General features: G+C 41.0%; 2 protein-coding genes across 2 annotated transcripts in view; one reads left to right on the plus strand and one right to left on the minus strand.

Moving 5' to 3' along the window:
* Positions 1-16,288, plus strand: part of LOC137143264 (zinc finger protein 436-like) — a 604,313-nt gene that overhangs the window by 170,619 nt on the left and 417,406 nt on the right. The gene's annotated exons all lie outside the window — the stretch shown is intronic.
* The window catches only part of LOC137143217 (zinc finger protein 420-like), a 37,563-nt gene that overhangs the window by 7,124 nt on the left and 14,151 nt on the right, over positions 1-16,288 (minus strand). The window contains exon 8 of the mRNA XM_067532883.1: positions 626-743. Within this exon, the coding sequence (XP_067388984.1) occupies positions 626-743 (118 nt within the window). The remainder of the gene's footprint in view (positions 1-625; positions 744-16,288) is intronic.

Below are 16,288 nucleotides of genomic sequence, written 5' to 3' on the forward strand. Positions count from 1 at the left end.
GTGCTGCACAGATCCCGACCGAGATCCGAGCTGCATTGTGCCACATGCTGCACAGGCCCTGACCGAGATCAGGGCCCCCATTGTGCTGGGTACTGCACACGCTTGCAGTGTGAGCCAGTCCCCACACTGAAGAGATCATAGTCTAGAGAGGCAAGAAAGACAAAGGAAGGGTGGTTATCCCCATTCTACACAGGGGGAACAGAGGCCCAGAGAGATGAAGTGACCAGCCCAAGGCCACGCAAGAGGCCTGTGGCAGAGCCAGGCATTGAACGCAGCCTCTCTTGAGTCCCAGCCTAGTGGTTTGACCACAGCCACTCTTCAGCCACAGGAGCCCAGCCTGGCCGTATCTAGTTTGGATCAGAACCGCAGTCTCCTCCACCAGCGAGGGGCAACAGGAGAGAATGAAGCTGGGGCGTGGAGCTGGGCTCCTGCAGGATCAGCATGACAAGCCAGGCAGCTCCCAGGGCCTGGCCTGACAGAGCCGCTCCTCAGGGACAAAGGGCCTGGACAGGTTTTCTGGGCACTGGGTTTTCTGCTGCAGGGCTGGGATTGGAGAGGGGGCATGAACACCACACAGAGGAAGCCAGGCTGGGACCCCAGTAGGGCAAAGCATTGGCCAGCTCACCTGCGAGCAGAGCACATGGAGCAGGTCCATCAGCCTCCCTTCCTGCCTCTCCTCTTTGCCAGAGATGGGTGCCGGGGCAAGGGCTGAGCTGGGAGGAACAAAGATGCTGTCACATGCCCTGGGGTGAGAGTGGGACCCCAAGGGCAGACACCGGAGCTACAGAGCAAAGCACCATTGTGGAGACTAACGCACCCTGGGCCAGATCCACAGCCAGTGTGAACTGGAGTGGAGATAACCCATTGACTGTGATGGAGCTATGGCATTTTTACTGGCTGGTGATCTGGTCCTATGGACTCTGATGGCTGGACTAGGGGGACCCCGCTGCACAGTCACCCTACCCTGGAACTGGCTGAGAGGGTCCTCTGGTCCAGCCGCAGTTCAGACTCTGATCCCCTCCTCGCTGCAGTCACTTCCTCCAGGTAACGATTTCCTGCCTCTGCTGCTGTTTCTCTCCCTCCCCTGGGGCTTCCGCTTACTGTGATGCCCAGTGTCTCCTCTGTACTGTTGGAAAAAGATTTTAAGTGTGGTTTGTTATTTTGCACTGATAAGAGACTTACACAGGATTTTAGGCTGGACAGTTTTTAAAAGAGTTTATTTTGCAGAAGGTCAATTCTTAAGCCCACAAGTGGACAGTGGAAAAAGACTTTGAATTTAGAGTTATAGACAGTTTTATATTTTATTATTATTTAAATATAAATGACAAAAGCATATATATTCCCTTTACAAGAGCACAAATTAATTTTTTTTATAATTATTGGTTTATATTATTTGGCATACATTATTTATAAGATTTTTTTATAAATGTTTTGCAGTTAATTATAGTTTATTTATTAAGGTTGTATAGCTTGTTGAATCTAGCCGAGGCTTATCTCCTTCTGCATTCCTAAGAACTTTCCATGATCTGTGCACAGAGTGGAACAGCCTTGCCTGTCTCTAAAAACAAAGGGGCTAGCTAAAATGGAGTAACTGTGGTCAAGCAACTAAAAATCAGCTTACAATTTTTTTTTTTTTGAGTTAAACTGTTTTGTAGTTTAGATTTATTTATATTATTTGTAGAAAGTGTGGTTTATTTTTAGTTTAATTTTAGTAATTATAATTTGGGTGACTATTTGTATAGTAGTTATTTTTGGTTTTTAAAAACTGGGTGAAGGTAAAACACACAGAAGATAGTGTGTTTAAACATTGAAAACAACAATAGGCAAGAATAACAAAATAAATTATATTTATAAACAATTGTTTAAGCTAGGATAAATTTGGTAGCTATGAAGTTAAGGCATGAAATAGATTTGTGAAACTTTATGAAGTATTATTTTGGGAAATGTTATGAAATAGTGATGCGATTTGTAAAATGTTATGTGTATTGGTTTTTATTTTGTTAGATTTATTTATATAAGAATAACAGGTATTAATTATTGTATACACTTTTTTTTGTTTGTTAAGGTAAAGTTTAGGGCTATTTGGTTTTGCAGAACTATTTGTTGGATATTATTTATTTTAGTGGCTATGTTTTTAAAATTTTGGGTAGTGGCATTGGCCACTGTTTTAAGTATTTTAGCAACGCGTTTAATTTTTTTGACAGCGTATGCAACTTTAAGCTGGGGCAAGGTGATATTTTAATATTGTTGGACTTTGGTGATTGTTTTTTTGGTTTTGGAGTTTATTTTGGGGTAGTGTGGGTGTTTGTTTAATGGCAGGGGTAATAGCTTTGATGTAGCAGGAGTTTTTTTATTACGGGGGTAATTTTTTATGGGCCTTATTTTTACAAATAAAATAATGGCCTATTAAATTTATATGTTTTATGAATAAGCTAAAGAGTTTTGTATTGAACAAATGTTATAATAGCTAATATTTAGGGGGTATTTTTTTAAAAATGTAAGGGACCATGACTGTAAATTTAACAGTTAGATACATTTAAATTTGTTTGTAGTTGATTAATTAATTATAAAGATGTGTTAGTATAGTTTAAGAAGTGTTGTTTTTTATGGTTTAGTTGTTTGGGTTTTAATTGTATTTTAAAATTATTAGGTTGTTGGGGGGTTTTTTTTATGGACTTTGGGGATTTTTTTGACAGGTGTATTGTTAATTAGGAACTTGGATTAAAAAAGAGTTATTTAGATAAGGTTAATATAGAATATTTAGAAGATCACTAGCTATATTTATTTAGGGAACTAGTGATCTGGGGGAGTTTTAAGGTTTTGGGGTTTTTTTGAGGTGGTAGGGATGACATCATGGTATATTTTTTTTGCTTTGGAGTGGTTTTAAATTTTTTTTGTTTTGGAGTGGCAAATTTTTTTCTTGAGCAGGGGAGAGGTTACAAGTATTTGTACTTTGCTTTTCTGACTTTGTCGTTACAGGTGCAGAGGGTTTTTTTATAGTGTGAGACGTATTTAGGACTGGTAATTTTGGCATTTTATAGCAATGTTGGTGGTGAGAAGTATTTGGAGTGGGTTTTTTTAACGTGGTTTTAGGGCTGGGTTTTTTTGGTGGACTTTTACGTGAATTTAATTACTGGGCTGTAGTTTGTGACATGCTTTTTGAGGGTTTTGGGGAAGGGCTTTTTGGACTTGTGAACGAAAAGCTTTAACACACTTTATTAATGCTTGACAATAAGTTAAATTAATTTTATTAGTTAAATTAATATTTATTAGGTGAGTTGATATTGGTGGAGAGCTAGAAAGCTTCATGGGTTAGTTTATTAGGATTTTGTGTGGTGATAGTTTATTTTTTTGTTATATGATGATTTTATATTTATAAGGGCTAAAGGCAGGGCATTTGGCTATTTGAGGCTGATTTTATGGCAAATTTTGGCTAGTTTATTTTTTAGAATACTATTTTGTTTTTTTACTGTTTTTGTAGACTGAGGGTGATATGGGCAATAAAAGTTTTGTAGGATATTAAGAGCTTTGTAATTTTTTTTTATAATTTGACTTGTTATTGTTGGTAGATAGAGGGATTTTAAAGCGAGGGATAAATTTTTTTAAAAGTTTTTTGCTGACTGTAATAGTGTCAGCTTTTGCACATGGGTAAGTTTTATTTATTTGAAAATAAATATATAATTATTAATATATATTAGACTGGACTAATATAAACACAAAACAATATGGATGTGGCTTAAGGTGTGGAAAGGACTGCAGCTTTAGCAGCAGTCTGTTAAAGCATGTTAGTGAGCTAGATATTTAATAACAGCAATAGTAAAAGGTAATTATATAATATTTATAAAGCAGTAACATAAGATTTATTTAATATGGGAGCTTTTTGAAGTGGGGAAGCTTTTTTGTTTTTAGAGTTAATTATAATTATGGACAACATTAAAGGCATAATGGGAATTAGTGAAAACATTAACAAATTTATTTTTGGTTAGGATATAAATTTTAGTTATAGGGAAAAAAATGTAGGTTTTTGAGCAGGGTTCACAGAAGGGAAAGGGTTACTTTTAATTATCTCATGTTGAGAACAAACAGCATTGTCAGTTACAAGAATACTTTTAGAATTTTTTTGACAAGAGCCAGTAATATAGAAAACTAATTTTGGGTTTTGAAAAGGGTGGATAACAATGAGGCAGGATTAAGAACTGGACATCGGGTGAGTGTAATATGACTTGCAAACAACAAAATAATTTTATATTTTGTTAAGCAAACATGAGGTACAGAAATGATAAGTGGAGAACTAAGGACTAGAGTTTTTGAGGTTTTACTTAAGGCAGTAGTAGGTTTAGGAACTTGCAGGATAGCTTGGACCCAACTTTTGGAAAGGTGTTGTTTACCTGCAGAAATGTCATGGCTTAAATAATGAACTTGGGACAGACAAAGTTGCAATTTTCCTTTAGAGGCTTTGCGTTATTTATTAGCCAGAGCAGAAAGCAGAGTTAAAGAATTTTTTTACAGGCTGTTAAAGAAGGAAAGGCTAAGAGCAAATTATTTACATTTGAATTAAAACAAAACTTTTTGTAAACACTATATTATTTAAATTTTTATAATAGGAAAGGAAGGTAAAACAACAGAATTAACAGCTTTTAAATTTTACACAAAGCAATAAACATTTTTTTAGGTTTTTTAACAGAGAAAATTGGGGTGTCACAGAGGATTTGAGTAGGCACAATAATACCCAGCACCCCCGCTCACCACCAGTTGGGGCAATTCCCTCTGGGCCTGGGGCTGAAGATGGGGCCTTGCCCCTGCACATACCCAGCACAGGAACGACTCTGGACATGTCTACACTTCAATTAAAAACCTGTGAATAGGCCATGTCAGCTGACGTAGGCTACAGGGCTGTTTAAATGCAGTATAGAGTTCTGGACTCAGCCCAGCTTGAGCCTGGAAGTCTACTGCAAGTAAACGGCCCTGCGAGCCCCAGTCAGCTGGCACAGGCCAGTCATGGGTTTTTAATTGCAGTGTAGACATACCCTTGGGGCTGTGTTGTTGCTCTGTTGAAGTCTGCTCAGACCCATATACACATAGCATTCACATGCCAGCCTATCCTCTGCTTGTTAGCCTACAAGTATGTCTACACTGCAAACATACATAAATACTGTACAGAAATAAAAATAAAAGGTGTCTTCCTTGGGGTTAAAATAGCAACGTTAGCCAGTCAACTTCAACCCCAGACAGCTCTATAGGCTTCAACTCAAGATAGCATGTGTTTACTGCTGTTTTAACCCATGCTAACTCAGGTTAAGAGTGCACCTTTCTTTATAATGCAGACATACCCTGAGTTGTGTGAATTTCTCAGGGTTGGTACCACTGAAATGCAGCTACCTCTGGTGTCAGATAGCCCACTACACACTAAGGTCCTCAGCTGGCCTCCACCACTGCAGTAAATGAATACCTCACAATCTTTAATATATTTATCTTTAGAATACCCCCATGAAGCCAGGCAAGGCTACTATCCCCATTGTGCAGATAGGAAACTGAGGTACAGAGAGAGTAAGTGACTTGGCCAGGATCATACAGGGAGGCTATGGTGGAGCAGGGAATTGAACCCTGGTTTCTGGATATTGCCCTGACCACTGGAACATCCTTCCTCACCACTACACAACAGAGGTGTGGTCTTGGGGGGCAGAGAGTACTATAGGAACCCAGGCACTAAAGCAAACCTCCTATTCTGGCATAAATGGCCTTTCAATCTTTACTGCTTATGATAGCAGACAGGAGATTGATTTATCTGAAAGATCCAGAAACCATCTGGGGTGTCTAGCTATTTCAGGCATGATGCTTAGACCTGAAGGCCATTCCTTCTAGCATTGTGTCAGTGAGTGCCCAGTGTAACCAAGGGTTTCTGTTACCCACAATTCCAGGCACTTGACAAGCTACAGCTCAGGAGTTGCTAACCAGTAACAGGTAGCCCCGCTCTAAAGTGTGTGTGGGACAAATGATGACATCTTTTCCCACCAAGTAATGAGTTTTTGTGGAGCTGGGGAGGAATTTCTAAGAGGAAGGTGATTCTGAGGCAATTAGAAATAGCAGGAGGATGGAATGTTGAGGGACATGAACATTTCAGGAAGATGGAATGGAGGGAATGAAGGTTCCATGGCAGTTGGAAATGATGGAGGATAGAATGTTGGGACTCAAAGGTTCCATGGCAGTTGAAAATGGCAGATGATGTGTGTGTGTGTAATATTAGAAGATAGGTCTAAGCTAGCATCTACCTTAACTCTATATTTCCCAATGTTAAGAAGTTTAAATTTGTGTTAACTCTGCTTTTCCTGGTTTTCAGAGATTTAAATTTAACCACCCTCCACATTCTGGAAAAAATACAAGGCACAACTGGGCAACCATAACAAAGTTTTTGCAGTTTAATAGTTTTGTAGCCAATTATTTCATTAATAGAGAATTTATTATTGTAGTTAAGTATAATTAATTAATGTGTGATACTTATGTGATGGATAGCTTTAAGAAGGATAGTATTATAAGAGTATGAAGCTGATAAGCAATTATGAGTGATGAGTATGCACTAGGTATATAAGTAATGCAAGGCCTGCAAGATTTCAGTTTAGCCATATTCGGCCTCAGGCTTAAGGAGGGTTGACATAAGTAGATGACCCAAGAATAAACCTGTACCAGTAAAGTTACAAGATGACTGTAAAAAAAAATGTGCCAGTGGGTGATGTTCAGGAAAATATGGCACAATATACCCATCTAGACTGCAAGACCCTTGACGGTAACATCATGAGAAATTCTGCAGTAATGGCAGGCTACTATGGGACTTGTTTATGTAGATGCATAATGAGAATAAGGGGAACTAAGGAGACAGCCAATGAGAAATGGGGCGGCCCCAAATTAGTGGGGTGTGAAAGTATGGATGAGGAAAAAGGGTTGGAACCCTTATGCATACGTATGAGCCTTGGCAGAGGTAAGCATAACTCAGGATAAAAAAGTGTTGCCTGGCTTGTGTGCTGATAGAGATAAACACACGGGGAGTGTTGGAAAAAGATTCCAAGTGTGGTTCGTTACTCTGCACCGATAAGAGACCCACACAGGATTTTAGGCTGGACAGTCTCTAAAAGAGTTTATTTTGCAGAAGGTCAATTTTTAAGCCCACAAGTGGACGTGGAAAAAGACCCTGAACAAAGGATTACAGACAGTTTTATACTTTATTGCTACTTAAACATTCATGATAAAACCATACATATCCCCCTTACAAGGGCACAAACGTATTTTTTTTTATAACTATTGGTCTATATTATTTGGCATACATTATTTATAAAATACTTTTACAGATGTTTTGCAGCTAACTACAACTTATTTATTAAGGTTGCATAGCTTGCTGAATTCAGCTGAGGCTTATCTAATCAGCTTACAGGAGACACCAAGATGACAGCTATAGGTAACAGTGATGTTGAGGAAGATGATGAGGAGGAAGAAAATAATGATTGACACTCCAAGATCCCCTGGCAGGAGAACACTTTGCACCACCTCTCTGTCTGCTAATGTATTTCATTGGTTGTGGGATTGTTTATCTGCTTAATTGATTTGTTAATGAAGGGACTTGTAATAAATTGCAGTTGTTTCTCGTGTGGTTCTAGGGTCTCTTATTCTAATGACACTACTAATAATATTCCTGATGCTATAGTCCTCAGGAGACCAAACCTTTACTGGCTACTGCAGTCCAAGAGATAAATCAATCAATATTAATTAATTAATCACCAATTCACTACTAAGGCTACAGTTTCATAGCTTTTAAGGCCAGAAGGGACCACTTGATCTTCTATTCTGACGTCCTGTATAGCACAGACCAGAGAATTTTTTCCAGCCCTCGAATCACTATTGTGTCTCTTCTCTGCAACCTCTCCAATATTTCAACGTCATTTTAAAAATGTGGACACTAGGACTCCTCCACGCTGGGAAGCTGGGAAGGAGGCGAACATCCAGCAGTGCTGAAGGAACGGGTTCAAGACTATTTAGAAGGATTGGACATTCACAAGTCCATGGGGCCGGATGCAATGCACCCGAGGGTGCTGAGGGAGTTGTCTGAGGTGATTTCAGAGCCATTGGCTATTATCTTTGAAAGCTCGTGGCAACAGGGAGAGGTCCCTGACGACTGGAAAAAAAGCAAATATAGTGCCCATCTTCAAAAAAGGGAGGAAAGAGGATCCAGGGAACTACAGATCAGTCAGCCTCACCTCAATCCCTGGAAAAATCATGGAGCAGGTCCTTAAGGAATCCATTTTAAGGCACTTGGAAGAGAGGAAGGTGATCAGGAACAGTCAACACGGATTCACCAAGGGAAAGTCATACCTGACCAACCTGATTGCTTTCTATGATGAGGTGACTGGCTCTGTGGATGTAGGGAAGGTGGTGGACGTGATATACCTTGACTTTAGCAAAGCTTTTGATACTGTCTCTCACAGTATTCTTATCAGCAAGTTAAAGAAGTATGGGTTGGATGAATGGACTGTAAAATGGATAGAGAACTGGCTAGAGCATAGGGCTCAACGAGTAGTGATCAATGGCTCCATGTCTAGCTGGCAACCGGTCACAAGCGGAGTTCCCCAGGGGTCAGTCCTGGGGCCGGTTTTGTTCAACATCTTCATTAATGATCTGGAAGATGGGGTAGATTGCACCCTCAGCAAGTTTGCGGACGACACTAAGCTGGGGGGAGTGGTAGATACCCTGCAAGGTAGGGATAGGATACAGAGTGACCTAAACAAACTGGAGGATTGGGCCAAAAGAAATCTAATGAGGTTCAACAAAGATAAGTGCAGAGTCCTCCACTTAGGAAGGAAGAATCCCATGCACAGCTATAGACTGGGGACCAACGAACTGGGCAGCAGCTCTGCAGAAAGGGACCTGGGGGTAACGGTGGATAAAAAGCTGGATATGAGTCAGCGGTGTGCCCTGGTTGTCAAGAAGGCTAATGGCATATTGGGCTGCATTAGGAGGGGCATTGCCAGCAGGTCACGGGAAGTGATTATTCCCCGCTATTCGGCATTGGTGAGGCCGCATTTAGAATATTGTGTCCAGTTTTGGGCCCCCCACTACAAAAAGGATGTGGACAAGTTGGAGAGAGTGCAGCGGAGGGCAAAAAAAATGATTAGGGGGCTGGAGCACAGGATTTATGAGGAGAGGCTGAGGGAACTGGGCTTGTTTAGTCTGCAAAAGAGAAGAGTGAGGGGGGATTTGATAGCAGCCTTTAACTACCTGAAAGGGGGTTCCAGGGAGGATGGGGCTAGGCTGTTCTCGGTGGTGGCAGATGACAGAACAAGGAGCAACGGTCTCAAGTTCCAGGGCGGGAGGTCTAGGTTGGACATTAGGAAAAAGTTTTTTACTAGGAGAGTGGTGAAGCACTGGAATAGGTTACCTAGGGAGGTGGTGGAATCTCCATCCTTAGAGGTTTTTAAGCTGAGGCTTGACAAAGCCCTGGTTGGGATGATATAGCTGCGGTTAGTCCTGCTTTGAGCAGGGGGTTGGACTAGATGACCTCCTGAGGTCCCTTCCAACTCTAATATTCTATGATTCTATGCTCAGCAGGGATCATGATCCTCTGCAGGCCCGGCTCATCCCTTAACATCTGTACCAATCCCAGGGGGGATCCCCATCCCTTCACTCTCCTGGATCTTGCTCACTCTGGGCTTCTCCCCCTCTGCCCCTTCTCCCTCTCCCAGGGGTTTTGTCAGAGGGGATTCACAATCTCAAGGCTTGGGAGTGGTCAGGTGGTGTGTGAACTTAACAGGCCACTGGTAACCAGAGGGACTGCTCCCAAACAAGCTGGACAGATGAATGCTCCCAGATTTGGGTGCTTTTTAGCAATATTCAGAAAGGGAGAGGAGGGCTCATAATGATTATGTGTGTTTGTAGAGAACCACAGGAAATCCGCATATGCCCAACCTCTCCAGGATTTACCTCCTCAGTCCCTTATAGAAAATCGATTCAGCACAGGGCCAAAGCTTTGCTGCTACATTGATGTTACAGAGGTCTGAGCATCCCAATCCTCCAGGCAGCAACTAAAGTCCAAGGAGAGACTCCCCTCCTTTCCCAGAAGGTTTCTGCAAGAGTACTTTGTTCACACCTGATCACAGGTTTGCTTCTACTTCTGCCTATATTCCATGCCTAAGACATCTTTCCCCTAAATATTTGCCCTTCAGGGAAGCAGTCTGCATCTGTCAGGCTGTGGGGGGAGGAGAGGGAAGAAAATCCCTCTGTTTCTGGTAGGTTTGACTTGGTTGGGGATATGCTGCCTACAGAAATTTCCCCCTCCTCAGCTGCTCTGACAGGGAAAGACTTCCTGATTACCCCTATTGATTTTCTCCATTTGGCCCCCATTCTAATATTTCAACCCACTGCCACAGAACTTTTGGGCACATCCTCCTACCATTTCCAACTGCCTCAAGCAGTTTCTGCCCCAGTCTTTCCAACCATTTCCATCTCTCTCCCGGTTTCATCCTCCTGCCATTTCTAATTGCCATGGAACCATCTGCCTCTAAGAAATTCCCCTCAGGCTCCAAAAAAAGACTCATAACTCAGTGGGGAAGGATGCATAGTCATTTCTCCTCCTTCCCCCCCACCCCCTACCCATACTTTAGTGGGGACCTGGTTGTTGGTCAGCATCTGCTGAGCAATAGTTCATCAAGTGCCTGGAATTATGGGTAACAAGAACCCTTGGTTACCCCAGACACTGACCATCTCCTTGAACTGCTGGTTCACTGACACAATGCTGGAAGGGATGGCTTTCAGGTCTGAGCATCATATCTGAAATATGAAGACACCCCACGTGTGCTTGGATCTTCCATACAAATCAATCTCCTGTCTGCTACTGTGGGCCTTTTTTGGCCAGAATAGGACATTTGCTTCTGTTGGGGAGATAGCCCATATTCAAATTGGGCCTGAGAAAACGTTCATTCCTTCATTGTGAATGGGATTTATTCTAATAAAGCTGTAACAGTAGCTCTATGTTTCTAGGTTAACCATCTCTGGAGTGGTTCATAAACTTTCTCCTTGGTTAGGCCCTCACAGCTACTTCCCTATTTTTCTGTGATACAAGGAACCAGAAACTGTCCTGTGTTAATGAGAGAATGGTGAGGGAGCGTATGGGCTGATGAGCCATTAATTAGATGGAAGGATGGCACCGGTTTTTCCGTCATGGGCCTCACACATTTCCTGTTTTTGTATTTTTGGAGAACATCCACCATGTGGCTATTACAATGGATTTTGTCAAGCAACATTCATTCAGGAAAGAACTTTCTGTAGTGACCATCTAGAAGCTGTGCACCACATAACTGGAAGTATTAAAATGGTTCTATAAAGACATCACTCTGCTCTCTAGGTTTCCTTAAGACTAGTCAAGTCAAGTTCACCACATGTTCTGGGCACAGTGACACTCTGAAAAGCACTTGAGGGTCATTGTGGACAATTGACTGAACGTGAGCTCCAAGTGCACTGCTGTGGCCTAACGAGCTAATGCGGCTTTTGGATACATCTTGGGGAATCTTGAGTAGAAGCAGAGAGGTTATTTTAGTTCTGTATTTGTCACTAGTACAGCCACAGCTGGAATACTGTGTCCAGTCCTAGGGTCCAAAATTCATGCAGGATGTTGATAAATTGGAGAGGGGTCAGAGGAAAGCCATGAGAATGATTAAAGGATTAGAAAACATGCCTTATAGTGACAGGCTCAAGGAGCTCAAGCTATTTATCTTACATAGAGCAGGTCAAGGTGAGACTTGATTACACTCTAAGTACCTACATGGGGAACAAATATTTAATAATGGATTCTTCAGTCTAACAGAGAAAGGTCTAACATGATCCAATGGCTGGAAGTTGAAGCTAGACAAATTCAGGCTGGAAATAAGGGGTAAATATTTAAGTATGAGATTAATTAACCATTGGAACAATTTATGAAGAATCATGGTGGATTCTCCATCACCGACAATTTTCTCATCAATATTAGGTGTTTTTTTAAAAAGATCTGCTCTAGTTCAAATAGGAATAATTTTGGGGCTACAGATCCAGACTGCCAATAAAAGTGCCAGAACCTTTGTAGACATGGGGGGATCACCAGCACTGGAACCAGGAGGGCCCCCCACTTTTCAACATGGGCAAACTGCAAACCTCAGGCAGGAACAGAGCAGTGCCAGCAGGTCTGTGCTTTGCAGCAGGAGAACTGATAATGGTGATCAGTTACTAGAACACAATTAGCACCATCAGAGGGTTCACACACCATTTAAGGGGATACTGCCTGATTCTTATTCAATACTGTACAGGAACAAGAGCATGTCATGCAGGGACTTTCTTGTTCCCAGCCTATAAGAGAACATCTACATAGCAGTTAAACACGTGCAGCTGGTCCTGCCAGGGGACTTAGGCTCACGCTGCAGGACTGTAAAATTGCAGTGTAGCTGTTCAAGCTCAGTCAGGGTTCCAGGCTCTGAAAGCCTCCCCACTCATGGGCCCTGAGAGCTTGGGCTCTAGCACAGCCCACGCCAGCATACATGGGGAATGACAGAAAGTTAGACGTGTGTACGTGTGTATACAGATTAGCCCAGCATGATAGGTCAAGAGATAGAAAGGGAGCAGAGTGGGGAGAAGACACCACAGACTATGGTGACAAAAGGATGTGGTGTCATTAACAAATAGGCCCTTTGCTGCCTCCTTTCCACACCTTATGCAGGGAATAGGAGCATCCAGCTTTAATGTGGGGAATTTCTCTGTCCCATATGACATTAATGGCCTGTGCTACACAGGACGTCAGACTAGATGCTCTAATGATCCCTGCTGGCCTTTGAATCTATAAATCTTAAGTTGTTAGACAACTAGTAGATAAAACATCCTCCCACCTTCAAACCCTAGGGTGAAATATCTACTTCATTGTATGGTACAGACACATGGCTCTAGTGACAGCTCCGGATAACATGTAAGTAATCATTAAAGAGCATTCTCAGATTTATCACATCTATATTTTTATTTCTTCCGATTCAGTAAGGCTCATAGGAACCCAGGAAGGTCCAGTCCTCTGCTAGCATAGACAACCCTGTCAAGTAATCCTATTAATAAGTTTGTCAAAACTCCATCTCCAAGCTAGTCAGGTTGTTTGTCCCCATTACCCTTACTGGGAGGCTCTTCCAGAAACTGGACAAATTTCAACATAGTTATTTACAAAAATCAAGACAATCTAGAACAATTTGAGGACAAAAATATAAACAAAAAACCCACAATGCTGATGTTTCTTTTTAAATTGATGTCTTGTTTATTGAATTTCCTAGAATAAAAATTACGTACAAATCCAGAAACTTGATGATGTGCTCTGTAAACACAGGATTCCTCTTATGTAAGAGGGGAGACTAAAATTAGAAAATCATACCAGCTAGAGTGTCAAGAAAACCACTAGCCTAAGTGATCTTCTCTGAGATCCTTCCTGGCCCATGTGCAAAGGAAGACAGAAGGCAGAAGATTTTGGAAGTGAACCCCTGGCTAGGTGAGTGGTGTAGGAGGGAGGGTTTTAGTTCTGTAGAACATTGGCCAATCTTCTCTGGGGTGAGGGGGCTGTATAGTTTGGATGGCCTCAACCTCAGAAGGGGGACCAATCTCCTTGGGGACAGGCTGGCTAGAGTGGTCAGAGAGGGGTTATTAGGAAAAGGGGAGGGCAAAGAGAGGGATGGTATGAGCACTCAGCACAAAATGGAGATGTTGAGAACAAAATTAATCAAGGAATCAAAGGACAAGAAGATAAGACATTCTCATATTGCCTATACACCAGTTAGGAGCCTTGGTAAAAAAAAAAAAAAATGAAGAATTAGAATTGCTCATTTACGAGCATAGATTCAAACTAGTTGGCATTACTGAAACCTGATGGGATGGCCTGCATGATTAGAATGTTAAATAGGTTATAACTATTGAGTTCAGGAAATAGCAAGTGGTCAGAAGGGGACATGGGGCCCCTCCATGTCAAAAAGGCATTACCTATTTCTGAGTTATTGAAAACCTGGAAGAAAATGATCTTGAATGCTTAGGACATTGATCCATAACTGACAAAATACAAGAGGGGACATTAGTTGATATCTGCTACAAACCACCAAATCACACCAGGGAACAGGATGACCACTTCTTTATGTGTCTATTTACAATGTGTAGGGAAAATGCTGCCTGACCAGGGGGGGACTTCAATTTGAGTGACATATGCTGGAGGCTTCATGCTGTCAGTATGAGAACATCCTTGGAATTTCTAAATATTAGATGACAATTTCCTAACTCAAAAGGAGTTGCAGCCAACAAGGGGTAATTCTTTATTAGACCTTGTCCTAACAGATAAAGAGGAACTGATCACAGAACTAAAAATTAATGGTAGCTTAGGTACAAGTGATCATGGCTTCACCACATTTACAATGTGCAAGCGGACTAAAGTCCAAATCAGTAACATACACATTTAGTGTTTTAACAGGGCCAATTTCACAAATCTAAAAACAATTATGAGCCTAATCAGCTGGGAGGAAGACTTTAATGAGAAAATATGAATGATAACTGGGAATCATTTAAGAACACTTTACTTTAGGCCCAAAAAGCCACAATTGAGGGAGACAGTTGTACTGGTTTAAAAAAAAAAAAAAAAAAGAAAAAGGCAATCTGGTTTAACAGGGAAGTGAAGACATCTGTAACAAATACAAGAATAATATATCATAAATAGAAGAAGGGGGAAGTTGATAGTAATGAATATAAATCAGAAGTTAGGAACTATAGAAAATTGATCAGGGAAGACAAGGGACACAAGAAAAAATCCATGGCCATCAGAGTTAAGGACAATATGGAGTTTTTAAAATATAAGGAACAAAAAGAATACTGACAATGGGAAGTGGCTCATTAATAGCTGGAAATGGTAGATTTATCAATAATAATGCAGAAAAAGCAGAAGTGTTCAATAAATATTCCTGTTCTGGATTTAGGGGGAAAACAGATGATATAGTCTCATGATGATGATAATGATGATACACTTTCCATTCCACTAGTATCTCTGGAGGATGTTAAACAGAAACTACTAATGTTAGACATTTTTAAATCAATAGGTCCAGATAACTTACATCAAAGAGTTTTAAGAGTTAATTGAGGCGCTCGCTGGATCATTAATGTTGATTTTCAGTAAGCCTTGGAGCACTGGGGAGGTTCCAGAAGATTGAAACAAAGCCAACGTTGTTCAAATTTTTAAAAAGGATAAATACAAGGACCTAGGTAATTACAGGCCTTGTCAGCCTGACCTCGAGCACAAGCAAGATAGTGCAGTGGCTGATATGGGACTTGATAAATAAAGAATTAAAAGAGGATAATGTAATTAACACCAACATCAACATGAGTTTATGGAAAACAGATCTTGTCAAACTAAGTTTATATATTTTTAATGGGATTACAAGTTTGATTGATAAAGGATACCAGTGTTGACTTAATATACTTAGACTTCTATAAGACATTTGACTTGGTACCACATGAAATTTTTATTAAAAAACAGAAACTATATTAACATGGCACACATCAAAAGGATTAAAATCTGGCTGACTGATAGGTCTCAAAATGTACTGTAAATGGAGAATCATCATGGAGTGAGTGTATTGCTTGTGGAGTCCCAAAGGAATCAGTTCTTGGCCCTCCGCTATTTAACATTTTTAATTAATGTCCTGAGAAAAACAAAATCATCACTGACAAAGTTTGCAGATGACACAAAAATTGGGGAAGTGGTAAATAATAAAGAGGACAGGTCACGGATTCAAAGTGATCTGGATCGCTTGGGAAACTGGGTGCAAACAAATGCATTTCAATATGGCTACATGTAAATGTATACATCTAGGAATGTAGACCATACTTACAGGATGCAGGACGCTACCCTGGGAAGCAGTAACTGAAAAAGATTTGGAGGTCGTTCAGCTGATTATGCACTACATGAACTCCCAATGTGACAATGTGGCCAAAAAAGCTAATGTGATCCTGGGATGCATAAACAAGGGAATCCCAAGTAGAAGTAGAGTGGTTATTTTACCTCTGGATTGGCACTGGTGCAGCCATTGCTGAAATACTGCATCTAGTTCTGGTGGCCACAATTCAAGAAGGATGTGGATAAATTGGAGAGGGGTCAGAGAAGAGCCACAAGAATGATTAAAGGATTAGAAAACATAGTGACAAATTCAAGAAGCTCAATCTATTTAGCTTAACAAATCAAAGGTTAAAGGATGGCATGATTACAGTCTGTAAGAAT

This window comes from Emydura macquarii, unplaced genomic scaffold, assembly GCF_026122565.2.
Source record: "Emydura macquarii macquarii isolate MOO-44397 ecotype Brisbane River unplaced genomic scaffold, CSIRO-AGI_Emac_v2 contig_3305, whole genome shotgun sequence".
NCBI classification, from domain to species: Eukaryota; Metazoa; Chordata; order Testudines; family Chelidae; genus Emydura; species Emydura macquarii.